Genomic DNA, 24,143 nt, shown 5'->3' with positions numbered 1-24,143 from the left:
AATTTACTCATAAAAATTTTTCTTTGTATATACACCATTCTGTACGTCTAAAAGACTTTTGACATTTGCCAAGAATGTTCGTTTAGACGCTGTCATATAACCATATTCTTGACAATATTGTTTATACGAATCGTACAATGACCTTTCATCTAATGACACAAAGTCAGTTTCATCTATGAACAGTTCATATACACTCTTGTTTGCTTCTAACAATGTTTGTCTCTCTTCGGTATGTGGAATTTGTCTTGGATTGAACTTTGAAATATCTAATGTCATAAAATATGAGAACAAGTGGTTGTAAAAGTCAGATGTCAAAGTTTCTGCTAAGTCGTCAAAATATTCTGTATCTTGCATATGAGAATCTGACGTTCTGACAACTACATATCTTCTGTCAGAACTTTCTAACTTCATCGGAACAGTATTGTTTGAAACCATAATGAAGTTTGCAACATTTTCACAAACTCTTTGGTCTTTATATTTTCTTTCAACAACTCCAACTTTGTCTGTTATAAGACTCTTCAAAGCATCTGAGTTCAAAACTTTTGTTGTATCTATACTTTGAAGTTCATTGCAAACTATAAGTTTCATATTCTCTATTGAGGAGTTAAATTTACCGCAGATGTTTTCTATGTTTGTCATATTCGGGTTCGAATAACCTTCTAACAGTTTGCATAAGATATCTGTAAAGAATGTGTTCTTACCTGTTCCTTGTTTTCCAATTATAATGAGAGCAGTTTCATTTTTAGCACTTGGATGTTGTAAGATGTTTGCAAACCAACATAAGATATACTCATAAACCTTTTCGCTTCCATTGCATATAATTTCTTTGACATGGTCTAACCAAGCTTCTATAATATTTTCTTTCCATTCTACTTGTTCGTATTTATATCCAGTGAAGATAGAATAGAAGTTTGGAGAAGGTGTATAGAACTTTATACCTCGAACTGAAAAATCTTCTAACTTTGACAATAAGATATCCCAAGCATCTAACATCTTCATGCCAACTTGTACAACTTTTATTTTCTTAAGTTTCTGTCTACATTCTTGTTCAGACACTATTGTTGCTCTTGGTTTGTTAAAGACAACATCCCATTCTTTCATAACATAACATTCTGGGGCAGAGTCGACATAAATGACTAAACGTTTCAAATTCTCGACTGCTTTGTTATAGTCTCGAAATGGACACATATTTCTGAATGCTTGGAAGTCATAAAAATCTGAAACATCTATTCTGTACATTTTTATAAAAATAAAAAAATATTTTTTTTATTCTTGACTTTGTTGTTCCATTTGTTGCATTTGTTGTTCTTGAGCTATTTGTTGTTGAAGTTGTTCTTGTAATACAATACTTTCACCAGTTGCATCTTCCAATTCGAAACTTTCTGCCGTCATTGACAAATACATAGGACATAAAAGTTTTACAGGAACAAAGTTTGCGTCAACTAATGTCAACGTTATACTTGCCAAAGTGTTTGAGTTCACTAAGGTTGAAAATTCTGCATTCGAATGAACAATAGGCAAACCAGCAGAGAAAGTATTGTTTATACGCATAAGTATCTTTTGGTCATAATAGTTTCTGTCGACATTCGAATAACACTTTGAACCTAAGTTTGAAACAATATATAAGATTGGTGTGCTTAATGTCAATGGAATAGACATTCCTTGTATGACACCTTTTCCTGTTATAGGAAACTGTTGGTAGTAAAAACCAGAAATAAGTTTTGTATTATAGCTCATATTGTTTATAGTAAACTCAGTCGGACATCCAAACATAATGAAACCTGCTCTAGTTGCAGCACATGTTACACCCGTCCTTAAAGTATTAAATAAGTCAACAAAACCTGTTGGTGGTATATCTGAGTAAGTATCTTCAAAGGAGTATTTTTTACCATTCACAACAATAAAGTCTTCTGGTGTCAAAAGAGCAAAACAGGCTTTAGTCGTCATTGTTTAAAGTTAGTTTACAATATCGTCCTTGAGGACTTTGTAAGTTTGTTGTTATAGAATTATATGACTCAGGGTTTTTAGTCGTAATAGTATAAACCATTATGTCTTCTGCCATTTATATATATATTTAAAAGTTTTTCTGAAAGTGGAGAAGAACTTCATCTAAACTTTCACATGGCGTTTCTTGAAGTTCTCTGTCTAAGAAGTTCAAATATTTTGTAAAGACATAGAACTTTCCTTTGTCTACACGAACAAACAAAACAGGGACTTTCATATCGTTCAAAAGTGTGTAAAGTCCTTTACATGAAATAAAGTCTATATTATTTTTCTTCAAACATCTTTCAAGAAGTTTTGACATTTTTACTTAGCAAATAAATTTTAATGAAATGTTGTGGTCGTCAAATATTTTTATGACGTCTGGGAAACTATATTTTAAGTTCAACGTTTCACCTCCTTTCATAACGTATATCTTGTCAATGACATTATATGAAACACCACAGCAACTAATGTCGGGTTCTATTTCTTTGATGTTTATATCGTCTGCCTCTGTCAAAAGTTTCAATAGTTTTTCAAAACTTCATGAGGTGCAATGACATATGAGTTCACTTTTACAGGGTTGTGTTCGACCAAGTTTAACATTATACCTAAAGCTTGACAAATCTTCTCCTGAGTTTGAAGTTTGTCTTTAAGTTGTTGGTAGTCGTTTCGAATATCTGCAACAGAACTTAAGTCTCTGCTAACTTCAGGATATGTTGGTTGTTCTTTTACAGGAACAATTGTTATACCATCTTCGTCTTCGTATGGTTTCCCCACTTCAACATCTCTGTCTTTGACATTGACAACAACACTTTGACTGTTTGTTTGAGTTGGTGAATTTAACTTCACATCTGCCACCGCCATTAAACCTTTTGAAACACTCACGCTTCTATTTTTCGGAAATGACATTTTACTTAGAATAAAAAGATGGACGTATTCGAGTATCTCTTCGAATTGAAGCAGAACAAAGTTTACACACACAAACAATACAAATACATTGACAGAATAGTTCTTTATACAAACAATGGTAAATGTTATAGAATAGCAGTCTTTGCTGAACCAAAATATTTTCATAAAGCAAAGAAAGTTGGTATAACTGAAATGGTGAAAGTTCTTGAAGCAGACAAAAATATAACTTCAAAACTTACAGATATTTCTAAAGGTAAGTTTATCTTACAATATTATGTCAAAACTGGCGTACTGTCAATATTTGACGGAGAGAAGTCAGTTCAAGAACAACTTACTGACCTGCTGCCAAAATCTGCTCGATGGAAGCTGTCGTTATGCCAATCTGAGGAGCCCCAGCAGGTTTCATCGAACGAATCTTCAAAAGAGCATCTTCCGTGAAAAGTGCTATTGGTTTTGTAAACTTCTTTGCTCTCAGTTCATCTGGACCGTCTCTGTCACCAGTATATTGTATTTGTACAGTACCAACAGTTGAAATACCACCCATAAAGTCTTCTGAGTCAGCAAATGGAATGCCAAGCCAAAAGTTTGAACGGTCTCCATTTGTATATTGAGTTTTTTGACCTCCTGTATGAGTCCATACTTTCACATATGGCATAATAGAACTTTGCATTTCAGGGTTAATGGTCGTTGTGAAGTTGTTGTTAAAGTTCATAGCATCTAATGTCAAGTTGTATGACCTCATATCCTCAACTGTAGAATATTCTTCTCTTGGATAATATTTGCCATCTATGTTTATATGATATTTAATACCGGGGTTGTAGAAACAAGAATAGTCATTTATAGTTCGTCTGAACAGTACAAACATAGTATCTGCATGTTTCATTGCAGTTGTTAAAGCAATATCTGTTCTTGCACCTGGGTCAGCACTTTGGTTTCCAACTTCACCTGCAAAGTCTTTGACAGATATTTGGTGTATAGGGAACATAAGTGGAACTGCAATATATTTGGCAGCTAAAGCATTTGAAATATCTGGGTCCAACATATAGACTGCAAGTCTGCTTTCTATTCTCTTGCATTCAAATTTTTCGCATGTGAACTTAACTGGGTCCCAAGCAGTTCCAGCAGCATTGAAATAATAGTTTACTTCATTGTTGAAGTTTGAGAAACCAAAGTCTAAGTCAACCTTGTCTTTGCAAAAGTCACAGAACTTGGCTCCACCAGTTCCAGCTACAGTAATGCTGAATGGGTCTTGTGTTGGTGCAATGACTAAGTTATTTTTGCTTGGAGTAAGTTCGATAGAAATTTTTCCTGCCCAGTTTGGCAAGTATCTTAAAAACCTGAAGATGAGGAAAGATGACAAAGGAACTCTAAGTTTCAGTTTTACTTTAGTGGCAGCAGTTCCATCTGAACCAGAAAGGTTAACATAAACTCCTGGAACGTTAGGGTCAAGTCTTCTTATTTTCTCAATATTTGCATACTGGTCTGTTTGTTCTCTAGCTTGTGGTTGTACTGAGTTTCTCAAAGCGAACCATTCATAGTTTGCCCATGTTACTGTTTGAACTAAGTCAGAGTTAGAATATATCTTATATCCCATGAAAACTTCTGGAGCATATTGGTATCCGACATAGAAAATTCCATTGCAACCTTTCTTGTCAGACAACTTGGCAGAAGGTTTTATTTCAATGTCTTGTTCCACGTATAAGAATGAGTTGTCAATAGAAATAATATGAAACCTGTCGCAAGCAATATCTACTGTTGTTGAAGAACCTTCTCCAAACTCACCTACGTTTCCATAAGAAACAGCAGTTGTATATTCGTAAGTTCCAGGAACTATTTCTGACCTTCTAATGGCATTGTCGCATTCGTTATACCATTCGGAAACATTTCCGTTCATGGCATCCAAAACTGTTGGCGTTATATTCTGAGCGGCGTACATTTCATATGGGTAAAAATATAGAATAGTTGGATTTATATATCATAATAGAACCCACTCGGACCAAGCTTTACTTTGTTCTACTCTTCTTCTTTGGTGTCGCTTTTGGTAACTTGCCCTCTGCTTCAAGTCGTTGCATCTTTGCCTCATGTTCACCTAGTATGTTGTAAATTTCCCATGTCCTTTTTGCCTTTGGGCTCTGGTCGCCCAACTCAGGTAACCTATATCCTAGAAAGATTTTGTCATAGTTTGTATTTGAGTCTTCGCGTATTGTTTGCATGACTCTTTCCTGAGTTTCCGGTTCAAGCTCTTCAAACAGAGCTTGTCCATATGGAATAAGCTCGTTTCCAAATATATGTTTTTGTAGCCATTCTGGTTTTCTTTCCATGTTACCAATAATATCTTTTGTGAATGGGAAAGCTTTTACCCAATGTTTCAGTCTTGCGTCATTTATTTCTGTAGGTTGGTTTTATTTTGTCAAGGAACATGTTTTTCAATACTAACATTTCATTTGGTACTGTCCATTTGAGTTTTCTTAAATATTCATCCCTTCTCGGTTCATTGTCTGCAAAGTAAGTTTTTATGACATTTTGTAAACTTTCGTTTGCAAGGTCATGTACAATAGGTTCTCTTCCTTCTCTCTCCCTAACTTTCTTTCTAAACTCTTCACCAAATATACCATCTCTATGGTTCTGTGTAGTTCTTTGAGATAAATGTTCTAGAACGTCAGGTGTTATATTTCCATCAGCCATGTTCATTTCATACTGGTTCAAAATATCTGCATCTTTCATATCTTTCAATGGCATTAAAGCCGCGCTGAAAATACCAGCTACATCTGGTTCACCATTCACTTCCATTGCGTCTACAACTTCTTGGAATTGTGGTTGTAAGTTTATGAACCACCTATCCGGATTAGCTTTATGACCCCATCTCATTGTAGTTCCATCGTCTGCAGAAACAAAAGTAGGTTTGTTTCCATATTGGCTAGGTTCTGAATGAACTTTAAACAATGTTTCATTTCTATATGTTTTGTTGAAATTTAACCTTTTATTTTCACCGAGTTCATCCAAAGATTGAACGTTATATGCTCGTAAGTAAAAAGGATTGTTGTATTTGCGTACACTTTCTTTCAGTTCTTCCATTCTATGCTGGATATTTTCATCTGATGTTGGAGTCTTTTGTATGTCGGCGAACATTTTTCGATATTCTTCTACTATGTCAGCCGAATTTTTCTTAGACTCTTGGAAAGATTCCATATTCTCCGCATACTCTTGTTGAGGGTCAAGATTTTTCGGCTGTTCCAAATCTTCATCTAGTTCTGTGAAGTTAGTTTCCAAAGGAGGGACTTGTTCGTTTCCTTCTGGCTCTTCTAGCTGTTGTTGCTGAACTATTTCTTCCATGTCTGGTTGTATCTGAACTTCTTCCTGTGGAGTTTCTTGTACCTCATCTGCTGGCATTTCATATATTCCGAGACCGTTTTTAAAAGTTCCCTATCTAAGTCATCCGGACTCATAAACCTTTCTTCTTTCGTTCCGTCTCTATTTTTTACGCGTTTCATGAAGAGAGTTGAATTATCGTTTAGCTCTGACACCAAATATCTTGGAGTAAATTCAGTCATGTCATTTGGATGATATGCTATTAAATCATATCCCTTAGCGAGCTTGTATTTTCCAGGTTTGAAATTATATCCCATTTGGTGCTGAACCATAAAGCTAAATAGGTTCGGGTCAGTATTTCCTTCCTTGAACTTTCTAATAGCTTCTTTATATCTGTCACTAAAGTCAAGAGTATCTGGGTAACCATAATTTTCCTTAAGCATTTTTAAGAATTCTTGGTTTCCTTGTTCTCTACTTCTTTTATGTCCTTGCTCTGTTTGTGGTTGTTGTTGTGCAGGGTTTTGAACTGTTGGTTGCTGTGCAGTGTTTTGAACTGTTGGTTGTGGTGCAGTGTTTTGAACTGTTGGTTGTGGTGCAGGGTTTTGAACTGTTGGTTGTGGTGCTGGATTTTGAACTGTTGGTTGTTGTGTTGGTTGCTGTGTTGGTTTTGGTGCATGCCTGTGTCTGTGTCCATGTGACGATGTAAATGTTTTAGGTAGTCCTGGTGCAGGTGCTTCTCTTGGAGGGTTTGGTGGTATATAAGTTCCACCAGCTGGTATATAAGTTCCACCAGCTGGCACATATGTTCCATCTGCAGCATAATGTCCTACCTGACTTTTCGTTCTTAAGAAAGCATTTACTAGGTCTGTTTTGGTCTGTTGTAACTCTTTTTCTTGACTTTCCACAACAGTTGCTCTAACGGCGTCATAGGCACTTTGAACTGCCTGTCTCGTTGCTGCATCTGTTATTTTCGTCATATTTTGTGCTACTTCTCTTAACTCGTTGTCGAAACCTTCAGACTTCAGTTTCTTTCCAGATGAGAAGTCGTTCACTAGTTTCACCTTACTATGAAGAGCTTCGAAGGCGTTCTTAAAGTCAGCATTCATTAAAGCTTCATTTGAACTGTCTTCATCCGCTTGTATTTTTGTCCTTATTGACCCTATAAGTTGGGCTGCTTTAGCGTTGGCTTGGGCATCTAACCAGTCATTATTAGCTTTTATATATTCTGCGCTTTTCATTGCCTTTTGCATGGCTGCGTCGTTATTTTTACTTTCTTGTGCTAAGTTTTCATACTGTACGGTTTGGTTTTGCAACTGTAAAAGTTTTTCTGCCTTTACATTTGCTTCAACTTCTTTTTTATACTCATCGCTATCCATATATGTCTTCAGGGCTTTTTGTTTTATTTCTTCATCTTTCAGTACTTTATATTGAGTAGTATGGGTTTTCAAATTTATAACATCTTGTTCCATTTTTGCTACTTCTGCTGCTTTTTCTGACACTTTTTTCGCATATTCCTCTGTACTTAGTTCTTTCAGTTGTTCTTCTTTCTTCTTTTTCTCTACGTTTAACTCATTGAGTTTCTTTGTGTGTCTGTCATATTCTAGTTTCTTTTCGTTTTCACTTATTTGTTTCTGTATGTCTATGTTTGACTTTTTGACATCTGTTATTTGATTTTTGAGTGAACTCAAATTCATTTGACTTTGAGGGTTATAAGCTGTTCCGTCTGCAGCTCCACCATAGCCTGCCATTTTCGCTAAAAGTGCCGCTCTTAAACCTCCACTCTGTGCACCAATAACTCGGTTTAAAAGCATAGGGTTGCTTGACATTTGTTGCAACATAGTGGGGTCATTCATCATTTGTTGTTGCAACTGTTGTTGTGGTGTCAGTTTTACTATTGGATGTTTCAATGCTCTCTTCCTCTTACGTATATTCTTACGTAGCTTACGTGGCATTTTAAGTGAAGTAAAAAACGGTTTTTGACAGATGTTTATATGACACTTTTTGTTCAGCACAAAAAACTATCCGGTCAAAAGTGTTGTCAGTTTTGTAAAATAACCGTCCTATCTCATTCTATAAGGGAGAAAAGGCTTCTCAAAGTATACTTCCTTGGAACGCCCGTAACTTTTCCTGTAGCGACGATAGACCCTTACTTGTCCGGACAAAGTTATACTATTTTGAGTGCTCTACAAAAAAGTCAACGGCTGGTCGGCTGGGGTTCGGTCCTCCTCTTGGGTCTTGGGCAAAATTTCTTAGGGGCTAGAAGGGGCGCAGCCCCTGGAAGCCCCACTACCTTTTTTTTTTTTTTTTTTTTTTTTTCCATGCAACAATACTATCAGAAAAATAATTTTAATGTATTTGTTCTTCTCCGGAATTATCAAACTTTACATCACAAATGTTGGAGAAATAAAAAAAATCAATCTGATTTTAAGGAATAGATAGCTGTAATACCTATAGCTCTGTGATTAAAATTACGAGCTTGATTTATGGACGGCGCAAGTTTGAAATGTTCTTTACTAAATTTCTGTTATCAATATATGAATGATCTTGCAAAATTAATTGAGTTCTTGTGATTATTATATTTTTTGCTTGAGGGGCGTTCACAGACAACTATGAATATATGAAAAAATATAAGATAGTAATTGAACTTTGTAATAGTACATTCAGCTGAATTACCATAAAATATTATAGTTTACTCTATATACAAACAAAGAAAAAAAATCAATTTGAATTTGAAAGGAAAATTTCTAATTTCTGTAAAGAAGATGGATCATTTTGTAATATACTTCTCATATGAGATAAAATGGTTTCATCTTCCAACAAATTTCGTAAAATCTGATTCAAAATTTGGGATTTTTCTTCAGATAAATGCCATTTTCTCATCATATACTTCTGAGCAGTTATAACTGTAAACAAACCTGTTGCTATGTTCTTCTTTGAGTCCAAACTCAGTTCAGAAACTTCAAAAAGTTGAAAAATATAATTTGTGAAATCAGAAAATTCTGTTTCATCTTCTGGAGGATAAAACAACAAAGACTGATCAATAATCTGCTGGTCAATTGTTTTATCTAGTGTTGCTGCATGTATAAACAATGATGCAGCGTTAGAAAGCATTTTTCCGAAAATTGAATTTTCAGATTTCGCTTTGTTGAACCAATTCAAGGCATTTTCGACTATCAGTGGCTTTGCATCATCATAAAGTTGCGGGAAATGCACTAAAAGTTTGTTCATCATGAAAATTGCGTCATGTTGCAAATTAATCGTCACAGATTTCTCAAAAAGGGCTGGAATGTAGTCACATATCTCCTGTGCGAAGTTTTCATCGATTGTTTCGTTCTCTAGAACTCCAGAAAACACAGAAAACAGAAGAGATAAATAAAATTCTTCATTTTTCTCGATTAAAGGGCTAAAAAGCATTGCAATCTCAGTGCAGTTTATATTAGACTTAGAACAGAACACTGCAACGAAGTTTGCGAAGTCTTGGACCAAAGGAGCAAAAATCATTTCATTTAAAAACGATTTTCCGCCCAAACATTCCAAATTTCCTTCCACAAAGGAGTAACAGAAATCTGAGAGTTCTTGGAACATCTTTTCTTGATAATTTTGTGGAGGATATTTGATAAATTTAGGAAGAACCAAAAGACGCGAAGATAAGATCTCTTGGGAGTCTGTTTCCATCGTAGTGCTTAAAACTATTTTGTAAAACCTCTTTTTCGTTTGATCATCTAAAGATTTTACAATAATCTTCAAATTCAACAATCCTTCGTTGATGTCATGATCAATATGTGACACTATCATCTTTTTGAGCCATTTCAGAGTAAATTCTATGACATTTATCTCTGAATATCTGATAAATTTGCACAAAGTTTTAATTGAAGCTCTAAATCTCATTGCTCTGTAGATTTTCCTGTTTTTAATGATATCTTCCAGTTTCTCGATGAACAAACTTAAAAATTCTGTTCCACAAACTCCCAAAATTTCTGAAATTTTTCCTAAAAATGTCAATGCGTTGAAACAATCGAATTCTTCGCTTTCCAAGCATTGCTGAACGAAAGGAACTATGTTTTCTAGATAAGAAGCATAATTCTCGTCTTTCGATAGCAAAGAAGCGAATATATTCAAAGATATTCCAACAAATTCCGAATTTCCAGTTTGATTTAAGTTTTCAACAGTAAAATCAAAGACCCTCTGCATCAAATTAGCTGATAAATGGTTCGCTGATAGGATTGCCTTATGAAAAGTCAATAAATACCTCGATAAACAATTAAATTGGACGTTTTCTTTGGAATCGAACAAAAATTGAACGACAGATTCATCGACTACCTGTCTTACGTCAAAGATCCAGTCCAAAGCTTGACTTGCTAAGTGAGATAATTCAATATCTTCCGAAATCATCAAAGAAACGATTGATTCTGTATATCTTATTAAGTAGAGACACAAAGGATCAATTGAATATGCGTATCCGACCAATCTACAGCCAGCCTTACAAACATCTATCGGATTTTCCGGAGAAATTGCGAGATTTAACAATTCCAACACAAATTGCATCTCATCTCCAACGATAACTTCTGGTGCTGAGTTCAGAATAGGCGAAAGAAGTAGAATTCCTGTTGCAATTACTAAAGAATTTTCTGATGTCAAACATTCTTGTAAATTTGCTTTAATTATCGAATAGACATCGTTATGATGGTATTCGTTGAGCAGTGATTCAATAAAATCTGATGAATCTTCTGGAAGAATGTTCAAAGTTTCAGATAATTTGACTGTTTGAAAAATAAGGATTTCTAGAACAGAATCGAGTTGTTCTTCTGTAAAATTATGAGAATATGATGATAATGAGTTGATTGCATATATAGATACTTCAGGAAAACTTGAATCTGTTTGAATAAATTGAATTATTGTTTTTATAATTCCATCTACTTCAGGAGCTAATGAAATGATCTTGGACAGTAATGAAAAGAATATTGATTGTTCAGTATCGTTTGAATTAACAAGATTTGGAATTATTTGTGGAATTATTTGGAGATTTTGATCAAATCCTTCTGGATTTATGGTTAGTAACTCAATTAGTAGTTGCATTGAACTTAATATTAGCTCAATTTTGCCGGAATTAAAAGAAAAATTTATTGAATTTTGAAATATAGGAATTAATGTAGAAATATCGTTCTCGTTAAAGAGTCTGATTGAATTTAAGGCAATTTGAAGCCTAATATCTGTTACTTCGTTATTAAGATTTGAGATAAAATCAAATAATTCTTGCCAAGGCTCTTTAACATTATTGATAATAAGTATTAATACGTTTGATAGTAATTGCTTTGTCTTTGCATCATATTTACTCGAATTAAGGAAGTTCATAATTTGTGACCCAAAATCATGGATATTTTCAATTGTGTATTTATCCCATGACATTTTTATGATATTTGAAAGCTGAATTGCTGCTTGTCGAATTGCATTTGGCTCTGCAGAATTTGAAATTAATCCAAAAAATAAAGAATTTGCATTTTCTGATTGTATAATATTTGAGATATACTCTGTGGCAGCATTAATCTCCGCTTGATCATTGCTTAAACATGATAGAAGGTAATGTTCAAGTTCTAATAAATTCTCATCCATATATAAAAAAGTGCCAACACCCAAAAAAAATCAAAAATTAAAAATTTCCATGATAAAAATACTATTTTCATCATAAAATACATAAAATGAAAAAATTTTGGAAAAATCGATATATGTTAAAATAGATGTTAATACTAATTTTTATATTTTTACAACATAATTAACCTAATTTACTAAATATTCAATCTCATCAAATAAAAACAACTTATAATTCAGGATACTGATAAGCTAGATCTAATATAAGAACTATGTCATTGTGATAATTATTAATATGTGGAAATATTATTTAATTAATATGAAATGTTTATTCTTAAATAATGCGGATACTGTTCTATTTTCATTCAATATAGAATAGCATTAGAAAAATAATTTAGGTTTCGCACCGTGTTCCAATAAGTAATCAAAAATTTCTTCAAAATTACCTCTGATTGCAAAACATATTGGGTAATCATGAATATAAGGAGAATGTAATAAAACAATGATTAATGTGACAAGAAAGATAATACTGTAATAAACAGAAATTCATCAAAAGTGACAGCTCTCAATTTTTTGACATTTGTAAATTCTAAATTGAATGAGAAAAATGAAATAATACTAAGCATAATATAATATTCTAGATTTAATTATAATTAGGAAAAAGTTAGTTTTGAGAGTACTTTTCATAGGCATATAGAATGAAATCTTCTGAAAAATAATATCACATAAACTCATATTATTTTCTAATATATAACTATTTTATATAAAAATCAAATTCAATGATCTTAAAAGCGAAGGATAAACCTCAAAATTTACGAATATAATGAGTGGGAATATAATGCTTATCTATCATAAAACCATATGAAATATCAATTTTTGCTTTACGCCTAATTTTTGACGACAATTAGCAAAAAATGTTAAATGTTAACACTCAGTCCATTTGAATATGAAAAATAAAATTGACTTTGATTAAATGTTTTTATTTATCATGCAATTCTTCTTGCGACCAAAGATTTGAATAAAACTTCAAAAAATAAGATAGCTTAAAAAATAATATACGGTAGTGTTTACTAATAGATGAATAGTATATAAATTCTATTAAATTGGATTTGATCCAAAAAAATATATAAAATTTGATCATAAATAAAATCGTTTTAAATTACTTCTTCATTTAAATTATAACAATTATTTTTGGTTTTATATTTTTTTGGATCAAATCCATTTTAATAGAATTTATATACTATTCATTATCTATTAGTAAACACTACCGTATATTATTTTTTAAGCTATCTTATTTTTTGAAGTTTTATTCAAATCTTTGGTCGCAAGAAGAATTGCATGATAAATAAAAACATTTAATCAAAGTCAATTTTATTTTTCATATTCAAATGGACTGAGTGTTAACATTTAACATTTTTTGCTAATTGTCGTCAAAAATTAGGCGTAAAGCAAAAATTGATATTTCATATGGTTTTATGATAGATAAGCATTATATTCCCACTCATTATATTCGTAAATTTTGAGGTTTATCCTTCGCTTTTAAGATCATTGAATTTGATTTTTATATAAAATAGTTATATATTAGAAAATAATATGAGTTTATGTGATATTATTTTTCAGAAGATTTTGTGTTCTTCTTCAAAATTTTATTTTTTTATTAAAAAGAATCTTTACAAAATATACATTTACTTTAATTAATATTTAAAAACGTGCTCTATCAAAAGTTCCAAAAATTCAATATTTTAGCTTTTCTGAGGTGTCACTTTTGATGAATTTCTGTTTACAACATTTCGGGCTTATTTATTTCGAGTTTTCTTGAATGGATTACCAATTTAAAATTTCTGACAAATGGCGTATTACACCAAAGAAATTCATCTTTTAGCTATTGAATCTCTAGATATTCATGTACAAGTGATTTCTTATGAATCGGGTATATTTGAATTTTCATTGAGTTGTTCACAAAATTGTATTAGCAAAATAGAACATTGAAATATCTATATGTAATAAAATACTAGATCCCTTGAGTTCAATAAATGTATCAAGCATTCAAATCTTACTCAGACACACAAATATAGTCTAAATTTTATATTATCTGGAAGAGTTGGATGCCTATCCTTAAATATTGAATTGGTAAATTTAATTTTTAATTAAATTAAGTGAACTTTGATGTTTCGTTCATTTAAGGGTTTCGTTTTGCTAAAATTGTCACTTTTATAGCATATTTGTTTTTGGATGTTTTGCGAAACCAAAAAAAAACTATGATATACAATGTGTGTGTAAAGAAAATACTTTATTTACTAGTTAAAAAATCATTTGGTATTGATCAAGTTATTTTTTCTGGATAAGATATTATATGGATAATTGGATAGAAAATACAATTATATAATCTTGTACCTGGTTTAATTAAGCTAATTGTCATCAGAAACTTGTAATTTTTATGAATTTCAGATTTTCTTTTCATTACTGCTTTTCTTAATAGGTCAAGTTCTTATTTACGTTATAAAGTATGATATTTACAAATATCAAGTTATCGTGTTTTTTGAGAAATTATGAGAAACAAACAAAAATGAAAAAGATAGGAATAGCAATGAATAGTGATGTGGGTATAGAAAATGTAAGAGATATGAATGCAAAGCAATCAGTATTTAGGACATTGACCATAGATTTCGAAAAAAAAATGCTGCATATTGAGCGAAAACTATGATTATATTATAAGGCTGTCATTTAAAGCATAATGAAACTATTCCCTTTTCATTTTAATCAAATAAGATAGTAAAGATTTTTGAATTAGCTAGAAACTGATGAGATGTTTTCACAAATCAGATTTTTAATCTCTATAATGCATAATTCACTCAATATCTCAATTTTGATATTGCGAGATATTTTTGCTATCGGTTTCGCAATTTTGACACAATAGCAAGAGGGTTCTATAAGCATTATTATCAACGTAGAATCTGAATATCATATCAGAAAATGTCGCAAATCTGACATTTACCCGACCAAATAGCAAAAATAATTGAATACTTTTCGCAAAAACTTTAAAAATCGATAAAAATATGAAATATAGATATTAAAGAGACTTTTTATATAATATTCATAAAGATTTTCCAAAAATATGATACCGCAAAATTAAAAAAGTGACGTCTTGAGTGGAGTCAAAGGTCGAAATTGCTAGCTAAATGTTTTTTTTAGCGAAATTGCGTATTGTACGTTTTTTTCGCAAAACGAAACCCTTAGTTCATTCTTAAATTATTATTAGCGCCTTCTGAATATCATATTACTTGTAATTTGCTTATTTTTGCATTCGCATTTCTGTAGTTTTACATTGCAAATATAATTATTAACAAACAAGTCATCATCAGGAAAATTTGGTGAGCCTCTTATGTCAATTGAACCTCGAATTGATGTACCATCACGGTACTGATCATTTTCCGCTTCACATTTTATACTGTCAATTGTTAAACTCTCGATTGAATATAATACGATATCTTTAGCTTTTATATAGGAATAATTTATAGTCAGATCCATACCTGCTATGAATTGGCAACTAGTTACAGCTTGAATAAAGGCCTTTTGGACGTTACTCATATTTAAATTAGTACGAAATGTATATCCTTTAACAAGTAAATAATCTATGTATGTGCATTGAGATATTTCAATTAAAACTATATCTGTTTGATTTCCATCAATAATTTTTATTGATTTTAAAAAGGTAATATATTTAGATGTTGAATAAATACCACATGATCCATAGTTGAAGTGTGTCATGTTTATTGATTCAAAATTGCTTTCAGTTGAATGACATTCAAAAAGAAAAGGTGAATATTTAGGATGAGATGTATCAGAATCATCAATGGCGAGGAAGTAAATGGCGCTTTTATCTGTTGTGTTAGTAAAAGAGTGATAAACGAGTGGGTTTGAGTGAATTGTTGAACAAATTCGATTTTGGATAATATGGCCTTGTGTAATAATGTGTATGCATGACATGTTATCAGAATCACTGTTATTTCGAAAAATGCAATCTTCGACCAAACAATTTATTTTTAAATCATTATTTACGATGTATATTGAGACGCTTTTCAAGTTTTTAAATGTTGAATACTTGATAAATGAATTCTCTTTTTGACTAAAAGGTCCTTTTTGTTTATAGACGTACAAATTTTTTGGTTTATCCTTGAAAAACTCATACCAAGAATTGTGAAATTGATTTACATCTTGATGCTGAAAATAAATCCCTTGAATTCTGAATAAAAAATATCCGAAATGAAACAAAAGAATTTAATAAATGACATTTTTTGCCATAAAGATATTTTATATATAAATTCCGAAATATTACATGGTAGTTTAATATTAATTTTTCTTGAAAAAAACTATATATTTCGGATCGATAACGAGTCGTCTCAAAGATTAAAAGATCAACTATGTCGTATTAATCTTTTTTTGTTCAATTATCAATATAGCAAAAGTCAAATTTCCAATATAACAATATTTTTTAACCGAACAGCATAAAAGCACGTTTACATTTATTCCAGGATAAAATGATTTGCTATTGTATTCGAAAAAATTCAAATTTTCCTTCCAAATTATATACGGAACATTTCTCAATAGTAAAGAGCGTTTTTTTAAATCACGTCAAAGTTTTTAAAAACCAAAAATTTAATAAGTCGGAAAACAAAAAAATAGCAAACAAAAACACAAAAAAATAATAAGATATTATTTTCTTGAACTTGATGTTTCTTTTAGAGTTACATCAGTTTTTGCAGAAAACCTAGACCTACCATCGCCAGATCTACCATAAAACATATCACCTCTATCACCATAAACGAAGCAAACTTGTCCATCAGCATCAGAAATGGCTCTGCTTGAAATCGGAGGAGTTTTTCTGTTATCCAAAGATTCATTGATTGATCCTGTAACTCCTGTTGCTGGTCTTCCACAACAGATACATCTAACAGGCTCAACACCACCAGCTGTGTCTTTGGTCTGTACTGTTGTTGCAAGTGTCAGCATGTTTTTAACTTCGGAAAGATCAGCTTTTCCGATGACTGACCTTCTTAAAGTCATCAGTCGTGAATTTAATTCGACCATGGCGACTCTGAACTGTTCAAACAAAGCTTGGCAACTCTGTTTGTCAGCTTTGACGTCGTCAATGTTCTGGTAGCCTTTCACGAGCTGGTCAATCTGTTTCCGCATGCCTTGTATGATGCCATCTTGCGCTGTGACTTTTCCAAGAGCGGCATCGAGTTTTCCATCGTCAACGGTTTGTCTGGCGATTTTTGGAAGTAAAACCGAACCAGGCCTACGAGGAGAATCGTCCGAAACAGGTGCTGGCTCTGGTGCTTGTGCTCTGACAACTGTTTTACGTTGTTGGACGAATTCTACCTTTGGAATTGATAGTTCTTTCTCTTTTTCGGAAATTTCTTTCGTCAATTCATCGATTCTTGTCATGATTTGGTTGACGGAAGTCTCATTGCTCTTACTCCTGGTGTTTGCTGCATCTGCTTCTGATCCGACTTTCACAATTACGTCTTTAATATTATTGATATAAGTTTGGATGCCGGAAACAGTAGAACTGAGCTTCTCAACAGCTGGATTTGGCTTTGGTATTGAGAGTTCTGCAATCTTTGTGTTCATATCTGACATTTCTGTCCTAGTTTTTTGCAATAATCTCAAAGTTTCATCGCCATTTCGAGAAGCGATCGTTGCAATCTCTCTACTAGTATTAGCAGCTTCCTTTACATCTCTGATATCTTTGGAAGTATCATCGCGTAACTGCATTAAATCTGAATCTACCTTTGAAAGCAGTTCTCCTTTCATTTCAGCTATTGTAGTGTCCAATGCGTTTAATCTGTCGACACATTTGTTGGCAATTTCTCTTGTTGCCGTTAATGTTTCAGGAGTTACGTATTTCTTGGACTCAAGGACATCCAATCGGCTTGCAAGTACTCTAAAGTTATTGGTTAAGAACTGTACACTGTTTGTAAGTCCTGTTGCATCGAAAGAACCGTCATCTTTGATTTCAATATTCGCTGGAGCGGAAACAGCAGCCGGAGGGTTTGTAAAGTTCTCACTAAGAATCTTTAGAGCTGAGGTATTATCATTTAGCCTCTCTTTCATTGAAATAATGTCGTCATTAAGTTTTGTAATTTCTCCACCTAATTTGTTGATCTTATCCATTAGATCTGGTGGTAAATCAACTTGTCTGGATGAAGGAATATCTCTTGTTTTATTAGACATGTCAGTTCTTAAGTCATTTATCTGATTATCTAATTCTCGAATTTGAGGCGAAAGTAATTCTTGTACGGCACTTATTTGTTTGTTCGTGTAATTGCGTGTGTCTTCTATTTCTTCGTTCATTTTCTTTAATTTGTCGTTAATTTGGTTAAATTGTAACTGAAAATCTTCACGAAGGTCAAAGGTTTCTTGAGATGTAGCAGCTGATGCTGCAGACTTCTGAAAAGATAAGTTTGAAGTAACACGTTGTAATTCTGCGTGTAATTCGGTTGTTGAAGGTTCATTACCTTGTTTCTGGGATACTTTAAACAAGGCATCAACTTGCGCTTGTAGGTTACTGTCGGCATTCGTTAATAAAACAGATTTTTCATTTAGTTCGTTAATTGATTTATCGTTAGCATCTATTCTTTGTAGTAATGAATCTAAGTTTGGCATACCAGCTATGACATTTTTGATGAGTTCTGGCTCCAAAGATTCAACTGTAGATCTAACTAAATTTCCTGACTCGATTAAACAATTACTTGTTGCAGAATCGAATTTCTCTTGCATATTTTTGTAGTTTTCTTGGAGTAATGTGTCCATTCCATTTACTTTATCATCTGTTTGTTTACATTGAAGGATAATTTGATCGACTTTATCGCTAACATCTTGCTTAAAGTCTTTGACATCTTGAAATGTTGCTTTGCCTGTAATATCTTCTTCAGCTTTCGTCATTCTGTTTGCTAAATTATCTAATTTTAAGCAAACTTCCTCCAAGAATGATTGGATAATATCCATTTCAACCTTGACGGTAAATAGAGGACGCTCGCGTGTTTTTTCTGTAAGCAAATTTACAAACGCCATCTATTTTTTTGAGGAAAATCTTGATGCACGTTAATTCAGTCACTTTTCTATTTCAAAATTTTGCTATTTTAGTTACGGGCGCAACTATGCTCAAAAGTGACATAAAAAATCGCAATCAATCCCGTGAATTGCAACAAATAACTTGAACAAAGTTGTTTTACGTTGCTTGCAAAAGCTAACTACGTAAAGTTCTTAAAGTAGAACCTTTTAAACGCGCTCAAATAAAAATCTATCCTAATATCTTTTCTATTTTTTTAAATAAATATATTCTCATTCATTTTTTAAAACAAATTATATGAATATCATGAAATATGTCAATAAAAATAAACTATAATAATAATCCAAAATATTCAAATCTTTTAAAGTAAAAAGGAAAAATCTTGGAATAAGCATCAAAAATAAATAATGCTTGTAATTCCAAAATTTTTAATATTGCCAATTTCCTTGGAAAATGTATATTTACCATCGTCTCTTGTATACTATTTTCTTACAAATAAAAAATCATATAAACTAACTTTTGATTATATAAAAAAGTAATTGATAAAAAAAAAAGATTGATAGTAAAAAATCATTTTTAGGGAAAAACTTAGCTAGTTGATCTTTGAACATATAGGAAAGAGAATCATCTTATCTTATGCTTTTGTACCGAGTGAAACTAGACGTTTGACTATTTCGTCATATTCGCCATTATCTGTAAAATCAAGAGGTGTTTCTCCATCTATGTTTTTTGCATTGATGTTTGCACCGTGCGAAATTAGAAGTTTGACTGTTTCTCTTGCACCGAGATGTGCAGCTACATGAAGGGCTGATTCTCCAAAAAAATCTATTGCATTGATTTTTGCACCGAGGGAAATTAGACGCTTGACTAATTCTGAATTATTATTATGTGCTGCTCTATGAAGAGCGGTTCTTTTATAATCATCTGTTATATTGATATTTGCACCGTGCGAAATAAGAAATTCGAATATATCTTTATAATTATAATATGATGCAATAAGTAGAGCTCTTTCACCATCTATACCCTTTGCATTAATTTTTGCACCATGTGAAAGAAAATATTCGCAAAGTGATAATATACCAAAAAACGTTGAATAAACAAAGCAGGTGTCAACATCATCAGTTTGATCGTAATAAACTAATAATGATTCAAGATTCTTGATTTTTCCACAACTTATTAATTCGATATCTAAATTGTGTTCTTTCTTAGGATTCCAAATTTATTCAAATTTTCCGAAACTACAATTTCTGTAGTTACTAGCTACATATTGGAAGAAACACACAAATGTCTAGTAGATGGTATATTATTTTATCTCGTAAAATGAGCATCTTAGGAAAAATTCTCGATATATTTTGAAAACATACAATAACGCAAGATCTATTCTAATAAAATATCACATTTATATAACTTCTGGTCTATCAGCTTCTGCTGCATGATTATCATATAGAAACTGGTCTGCAGATTTGTTCAATGGAAAGAATCTATTGTTTTATATTGCAAAAGGTTCTATAATAAAGGGTTTAGTAAACAAATATATTATGCATTTTGCAAATCATTTTCGTAGTATTATAGCGTAAACATTTCAATTTTCAATAGTTTACATTTTAACCACCTAATGAAGCCATTGTAAAGAACCATAAAACTTGATAATAACCTGCGGGTACCATGTGAATGATTGCTACTATCTCGCAATAGTCTTAATATGTAAATCATGAAGCTATATTTGAGAGAATTCATGATTTTCTTTTTGTAAACTTTGGTGGAAGATTATTGATGCTTCCAACGACGATTTTGTAAAATTTGAGTTAAAAATGTTATACACTATATAGTCATCATCATTCTCAAAAAAGTCCCCTCATAAACATAGAATGTCGATGACGCCGATAAAAATCCTCTGAAAAATTCCTCAAATATGAATGAAGAACAACTTGCCCAAATTCACCCACTTATGAAAGCCCAGGGTGTAAAGGTTATGTGGCATGGTAATGTAGGTAAAATTAACACGCATGGCGATGTTCAGCCGCGTTATCTCGTCATCACAACTATTGGCCTTTTCTTACTTGTTAAGAAGAAATTCCCATCAGGTTACAAATTATCTCGACAAATGTCTTTGTCTAGGATGAAATCTATAACTCTAACAACAGATTTTATCGAATTCAAATCTGACGACACCAACATTGTTGTTGAGCATGAAAAGATCAATTACATGGCCGCTCTTATTGACCAGCTCAATACCAGCATGACAGGAACCTCTATATTAAAAGCTTCAACTCAATTGAAATCAATAGTCATGGAACTTCAATTAGACATCAATCAAGAATTAACCATTATTGATAGATTTATTTCCGAATGCTTAGCATTAAATGTTCCTGTACAACTTGATCAAATCAGCGCTATCTGTAAAAATCTCGAAACCCAAGATGATGTCATGACAATTACACCATCTCTCGCTGCTTCTTCACTTATGCCAGCTCTTGCATCAGCGTTACGTGGCAATACTCTTTACAAATCCATTGTTTTGAAAGATTTGTCATTCATCAGCTTCTTCCCACATTTATCAACAATATTAAAGTTATCCACATCAATTAATTCAATCTCATTCTATCGTACTTCATTTTTAGAAACAAATTTGTCAACACCTCCAGGATTTTTCGAAAAAGAAGTCAATGCTCCCATCAAATCGATCACTTTTACAAGTTGCGACCTTACCAACCCCCGGTTCAAAGACTTTTTCTACGAATTTGCGAAGATGAAAGCCCAAATCAACTCATTCACCATTGATCGCTGCGAATTCATCCCATCATCGTTCGAATCCATATTCTACTCAATTTTCGATGCTCCATGCTTCAGAACCCTTACAAACCTTACAATTAAGAAGATAAATTTGGCAGAATCCGTACAGATGTTCTCAATCCAGCTGATGAATTGCGACTGGGTCCTCAAGAAGAAGTCACTGCGCAAGTTCGTTTGCCAACAAATTCCTTTGCATCTCGAATTACTCATTCCTGCCTTTATGATGTTCGAATCCGGCCTTCAAGAGCTATCGCTGTCAGGATGTGGACTTTCCAAGCCGATTTCCAAGCCAATACCTACTTTCCAGGACATTACAGTCCTTGATTTATCCGAAATTACAACTTCTGCCAAGAATCTTGAATCACTGTTGCTATCAATACAAGGCGGAAACCACCATATAAAGAACCTCGATCTGTCCGCTCTTAAGATGACAATGGCCGAATCTGATATTTTGTACCCTATGATTGATTCCATCGAATTTAAAGGTATTCAGACACTTGTTTGGGACTCAAATAAGGTCACCAATCAGTCATTGCCTCATTTCGTGGACTTCTTGACCAAACAAAAATCAGTTTTCGATTTGTCAATCTCTGATTGCATTCTTAACAAGCCGACGAACATAGATCAGGTTTTACGTATCGTCCGTGAACTTCCTCTTGAGCGGTTTGTCATGGCCGGACAATCTTCATTTTCTTTCGGTACTGAGTACAACGACGTCCTCGATGCATTAATTTCGAGAGGTACTGTGGTCAGTATTGATATTTCCGGCCACGGTATTGGCGACCAAGGTCTTGAAAATATCGAAAGATTAATTTCAAGCGGAACAAAGGCTTTGGCCTTCAATTCTACATGTGCTAATAACGCTGAAAAGCTTCTCCACTGTTTGAAGACCATCATTACATCAGATGTTGAGTTTTCGCTTTGGCCAGCTCCAGATATCCGAAGAATCCTCACGAAAATACCATTACAGAGCCGCGAAAGACTTCTTAAGGAGTTCGGTACCCTCAAGAAGCAGTTTGAAGAGAAGTACAAGTTAGAATCAACACCTGAACTTGTAATGAACGAAGAAAGTATCACAAAACTCCGCAGAATGTCCTCAATTCCTCTCCTTCTTAGAGATGGAGCTGATCATTCGCAGTTACCCCACTTGGAACCACTCAGATTCCAAAATCTTTCCACAAGAGAACAGAATCTTACCACTTTGTTACAGGAATGCATCGGTCCAAAGGCTTGCGGACAGGAAAACGATCCTTTTGTTATTTTCTTCAACCAATGGAACATCGATACGTCTATTGACAAATTCGAAATGAGTTTGTAAGTTTCTCATTTTTTATTTTTATAATATATGTTGTATCAGCTTTATTTTTGTTTAGAAAAAAATTATATTGGTTTCCTAAAAAAATTTATGATTTTTTATATATAATTTTACTTAAATTATTTTTTTCCTCTCCACAGAAACATCCATTTGATTTATAACTATCAAAAAACTTAAACAAAAAATTTTATCAAATTTTATAGAATCAATCATTAAGAAATTACTATATATTTGCATGGGGTAAGATGAGTTTTTATGATTTTATAGTTTCTTTATGAAATCGTGAAAATATACGTCAGATAAAAAAGAAATTTAAAATTAAATGAAAGTAATACGATTTATTTAATAATACAGTAGATAAGTCCGATAGTTGATTTGAGTTTTATCTGTTCATTTTAACAATGCAAGAATATTTAGCTCCATTTGCAGTGATTCTAAGCAAATATTGCTTTGTTGTGACTGAAATTGTTACTACTTCTTCATCAATTAAAGCTTTCTGAGCGTTATCCATCAATCTATGGATAAGAAGTGGATCAATTACTACTCCTTCTAGTTCGCCTTGAACATCATGGATTGATCCATCAATAGCTATATCAAATGTAATAATTTTTTCATTCGTCATCATTTCTTGATTCATTGAAATAATTTTGTCACTTTTTCAACTTGAAAATTCGAATTTCAACGAAGAAAAATGAAGATAAAGAGAAAATAAGTTCATAAAATGTGGGTATTCTTGTAAGATATTTTAATGTATTGTTTTAAAGGATTTTTAATTTTATCAAAGAGCTCAAGTCTAGGACCAAAAATAATCGGAATCCCCACAATTTTTGTCACTTTTGGAGCGGCCATCCTTTTTTACAATGGCTCGCAGAACAAAGAAAGTAGGTATCTGTGGTAAGTATGGCGTCCGCTATGGTGCTTCCCTCCGTAAGACAATCAAGAAGATCGAAATCTCACAGCGCAAGAAGTACCCATGCGCATTCTGCGGCAAGGATGCCGTTAAGCGCAATGCTGTCGGCATCTGGACATGCACAAAGTGCGGCAAGGCTGTCGCTGGTGGTGCCTACACACCAACAACACCAGCTGCTCTCACAGCTCGTGCTGCCTACAAGCGTATCCGCGAAGCTCAGGCCAAGTAAATACCTTTTTTGATTCTACATGATACGTTTTTAC

At 32.8% G+C, this 24,143-nt stretch overlaps 8 protein-coding genes and 2 pseudogenes across 10 annotated transcripts, besides 3 other annotated features; 2 read left to right on the top strand and 8 right to left on the bottom strand.

The window, feature by feature from the left end:
- Positions 1-4,833: part of a mobile genetic element that runs on past the window's edge.
- On the bottom strand, positions 4-1,239 carry TVAGG3_0946770 (uncharacterized protein; the record flags this gene model as incomplete). The annotated part of the gene is made up of 1 exon (XM_051253116.1): positions 4-1,239. The coding sequence occupies one exon, from the start codon at positions 1,237-1,239 to the stop codon at positions 4-6; it is 1,236 nt and encodes a 411-aa protein (XP_051078690.1).
- TVAGG3_0946760 lies at positions 1,267-2,062 on the bottom strand (annotated as a pseudogene). Its single transcript has one exon. A coding segment is annotated over exon 1 (796 nt).
- On the bottom strand, positions 3,224-3,547 carry TVAGG3_0946750 (protein of unknown function, DUF4106 family; the record flags this gene model as incomplete). The annotated part of the gene is made up of 1 exon (XM_051253115.1): positions 3,224-3,547. The coding sequence occupies one exon, from the start codon at positions 3,545-3,547 to the stop codon at positions 3,224-3,226; it is 324 nt and encodes a 107-aa protein (XP_051078689.1).
- TVAGG3_0946740 (protein of unknown function, DUF4106 family) lies at positions 3,756-4,828 on the bottom strand (the record flags this gene model as incomplete). The annotated part of the gene is made up of 1 exon (XM_051253114.1): positions 3,756-4,828. A coding segment is annotated over one exon (1,073 nt), but the record flags the coding sequence as incomplete, so codon positions are not given.
- Positions 4,834-5,141: 308 nt separating the features above from the next.
- TVAGG3_0946720 lies at positions 5,142-8,153 on the bottom strand (annotated as a pseudogene). Its single transcript has one exon. A coding segment is annotated over exon 1 (3,012 nt).
- A 711-nt stretch (positions 8,154-8,864) lies between these two features.
- TVAGG3_0946710 (armadillo (ARM) repeat-containing protein family) lies at positions 8,865-11,818 on the bottom strand (the record flags this gene model as incomplete). Its single annotated transcript, XM_001308503.1, has 1 exon — positions 8,920-11,811. One exon carries the CDS (start codon positions 11,809-11,811, stop codon positions 8,920-8,922), a length of 2,892 nt encoding a protein of 963 aa, XP_001308504.1.
- A 501-nt stretch (positions 11,819-12,319) lies between these two features.
- Positions 12,320-12,356: a mobile genetic element.
- A 1,181-nt stretch (positions 12,357-13,537) lies between these two features.
- Positions 13,538-13,575: a mobile genetic element.
- A 2,843-nt stretch (positions 13,576-16,418) lies between these two features.
- Positions 16,419-18,894, bottom strand: TVAGG3_0946680 (uncharacterized protein; the record flags this gene model as incomplete). Its single annotated transcript, XM_001308504.2, has 1 exon — positions 16,501-18,864. The coding sequence occupies one exon, from the start codon at positions 18,862-18,864 to the stop codon at positions 16,501-16,503; it is 2,364 nt and encodes a 787-aa protein (XP_001308505.1).
- Positions 18,895-20,767: 1,873 nt separating this feature from the next.
- Positions 20,768-23,010, top strand: TVAGG3_0946670 (the record flags this gene model as incomplete). Its single annotated transcript, XM_001308505.1, has 1 exon — positions 20,775-22,973. One exon carries the CDS (start codon positions 20,775-20,777, stop codon positions 22,971-22,973), a length of 2,199 nt encoding a protein of 732 aa, XP_001308506.1.
- Positions 23,011-23,285: 275 nt separating this feature from the next.
- Positions 23,286-23,622, bottom strand: TVAGG3_0946660 (uncharacterized protein; the record flags this gene model as incomplete). Its single annotated transcript, XM_001308506.1, has 1 exon — positions 23,353-23,607. One exon carries the CDS (start codon positions 23,605-23,607, stop codon positions 23,353-23,355), a length of 255 nt encoding a protein of 84 aa, XP_001308507.1.
- Positions 23,623-23,820: 198 nt separating this feature from the next.
- On the top strand, positions 23,821-24,136 carry TVAGG3_0946650 (structural constituent of ribosome; the record flags this gene model as incomplete). Its single annotated transcript, XM_001308507.2, has 1 exon — positions 23,831-24,109. The coding sequence occupies one exon, from the start codon at positions 23,831-23,833 to the stop codon at positions 24,107-24,109; it is 279 nt and encodes a 92-aa protein (XP_001308508.1).
- Positions 24,137-24,143: the final 7 nt, after the last annotated feature.

The sequence above is a fragment of the Trichomonas vaginalis genome, chromosome I (assembly GCF_026262505.1).
Source record: "Trichomonas vaginalis G3 chromosome I, whole genome shotgun sequence".
In the NCBI taxonomy this organism is placed as follows: domain Eukaryota; phylum Parabasalia; order Trichomonadida; family Trichomonadidae; genus Trichomonas; species Trichomonas vaginalis.
The sequence above is the reverse complement of the archived record's forward strand: the minus strand, read 5'-3'. Positions and strand labels throughout refer to the sequence as shown.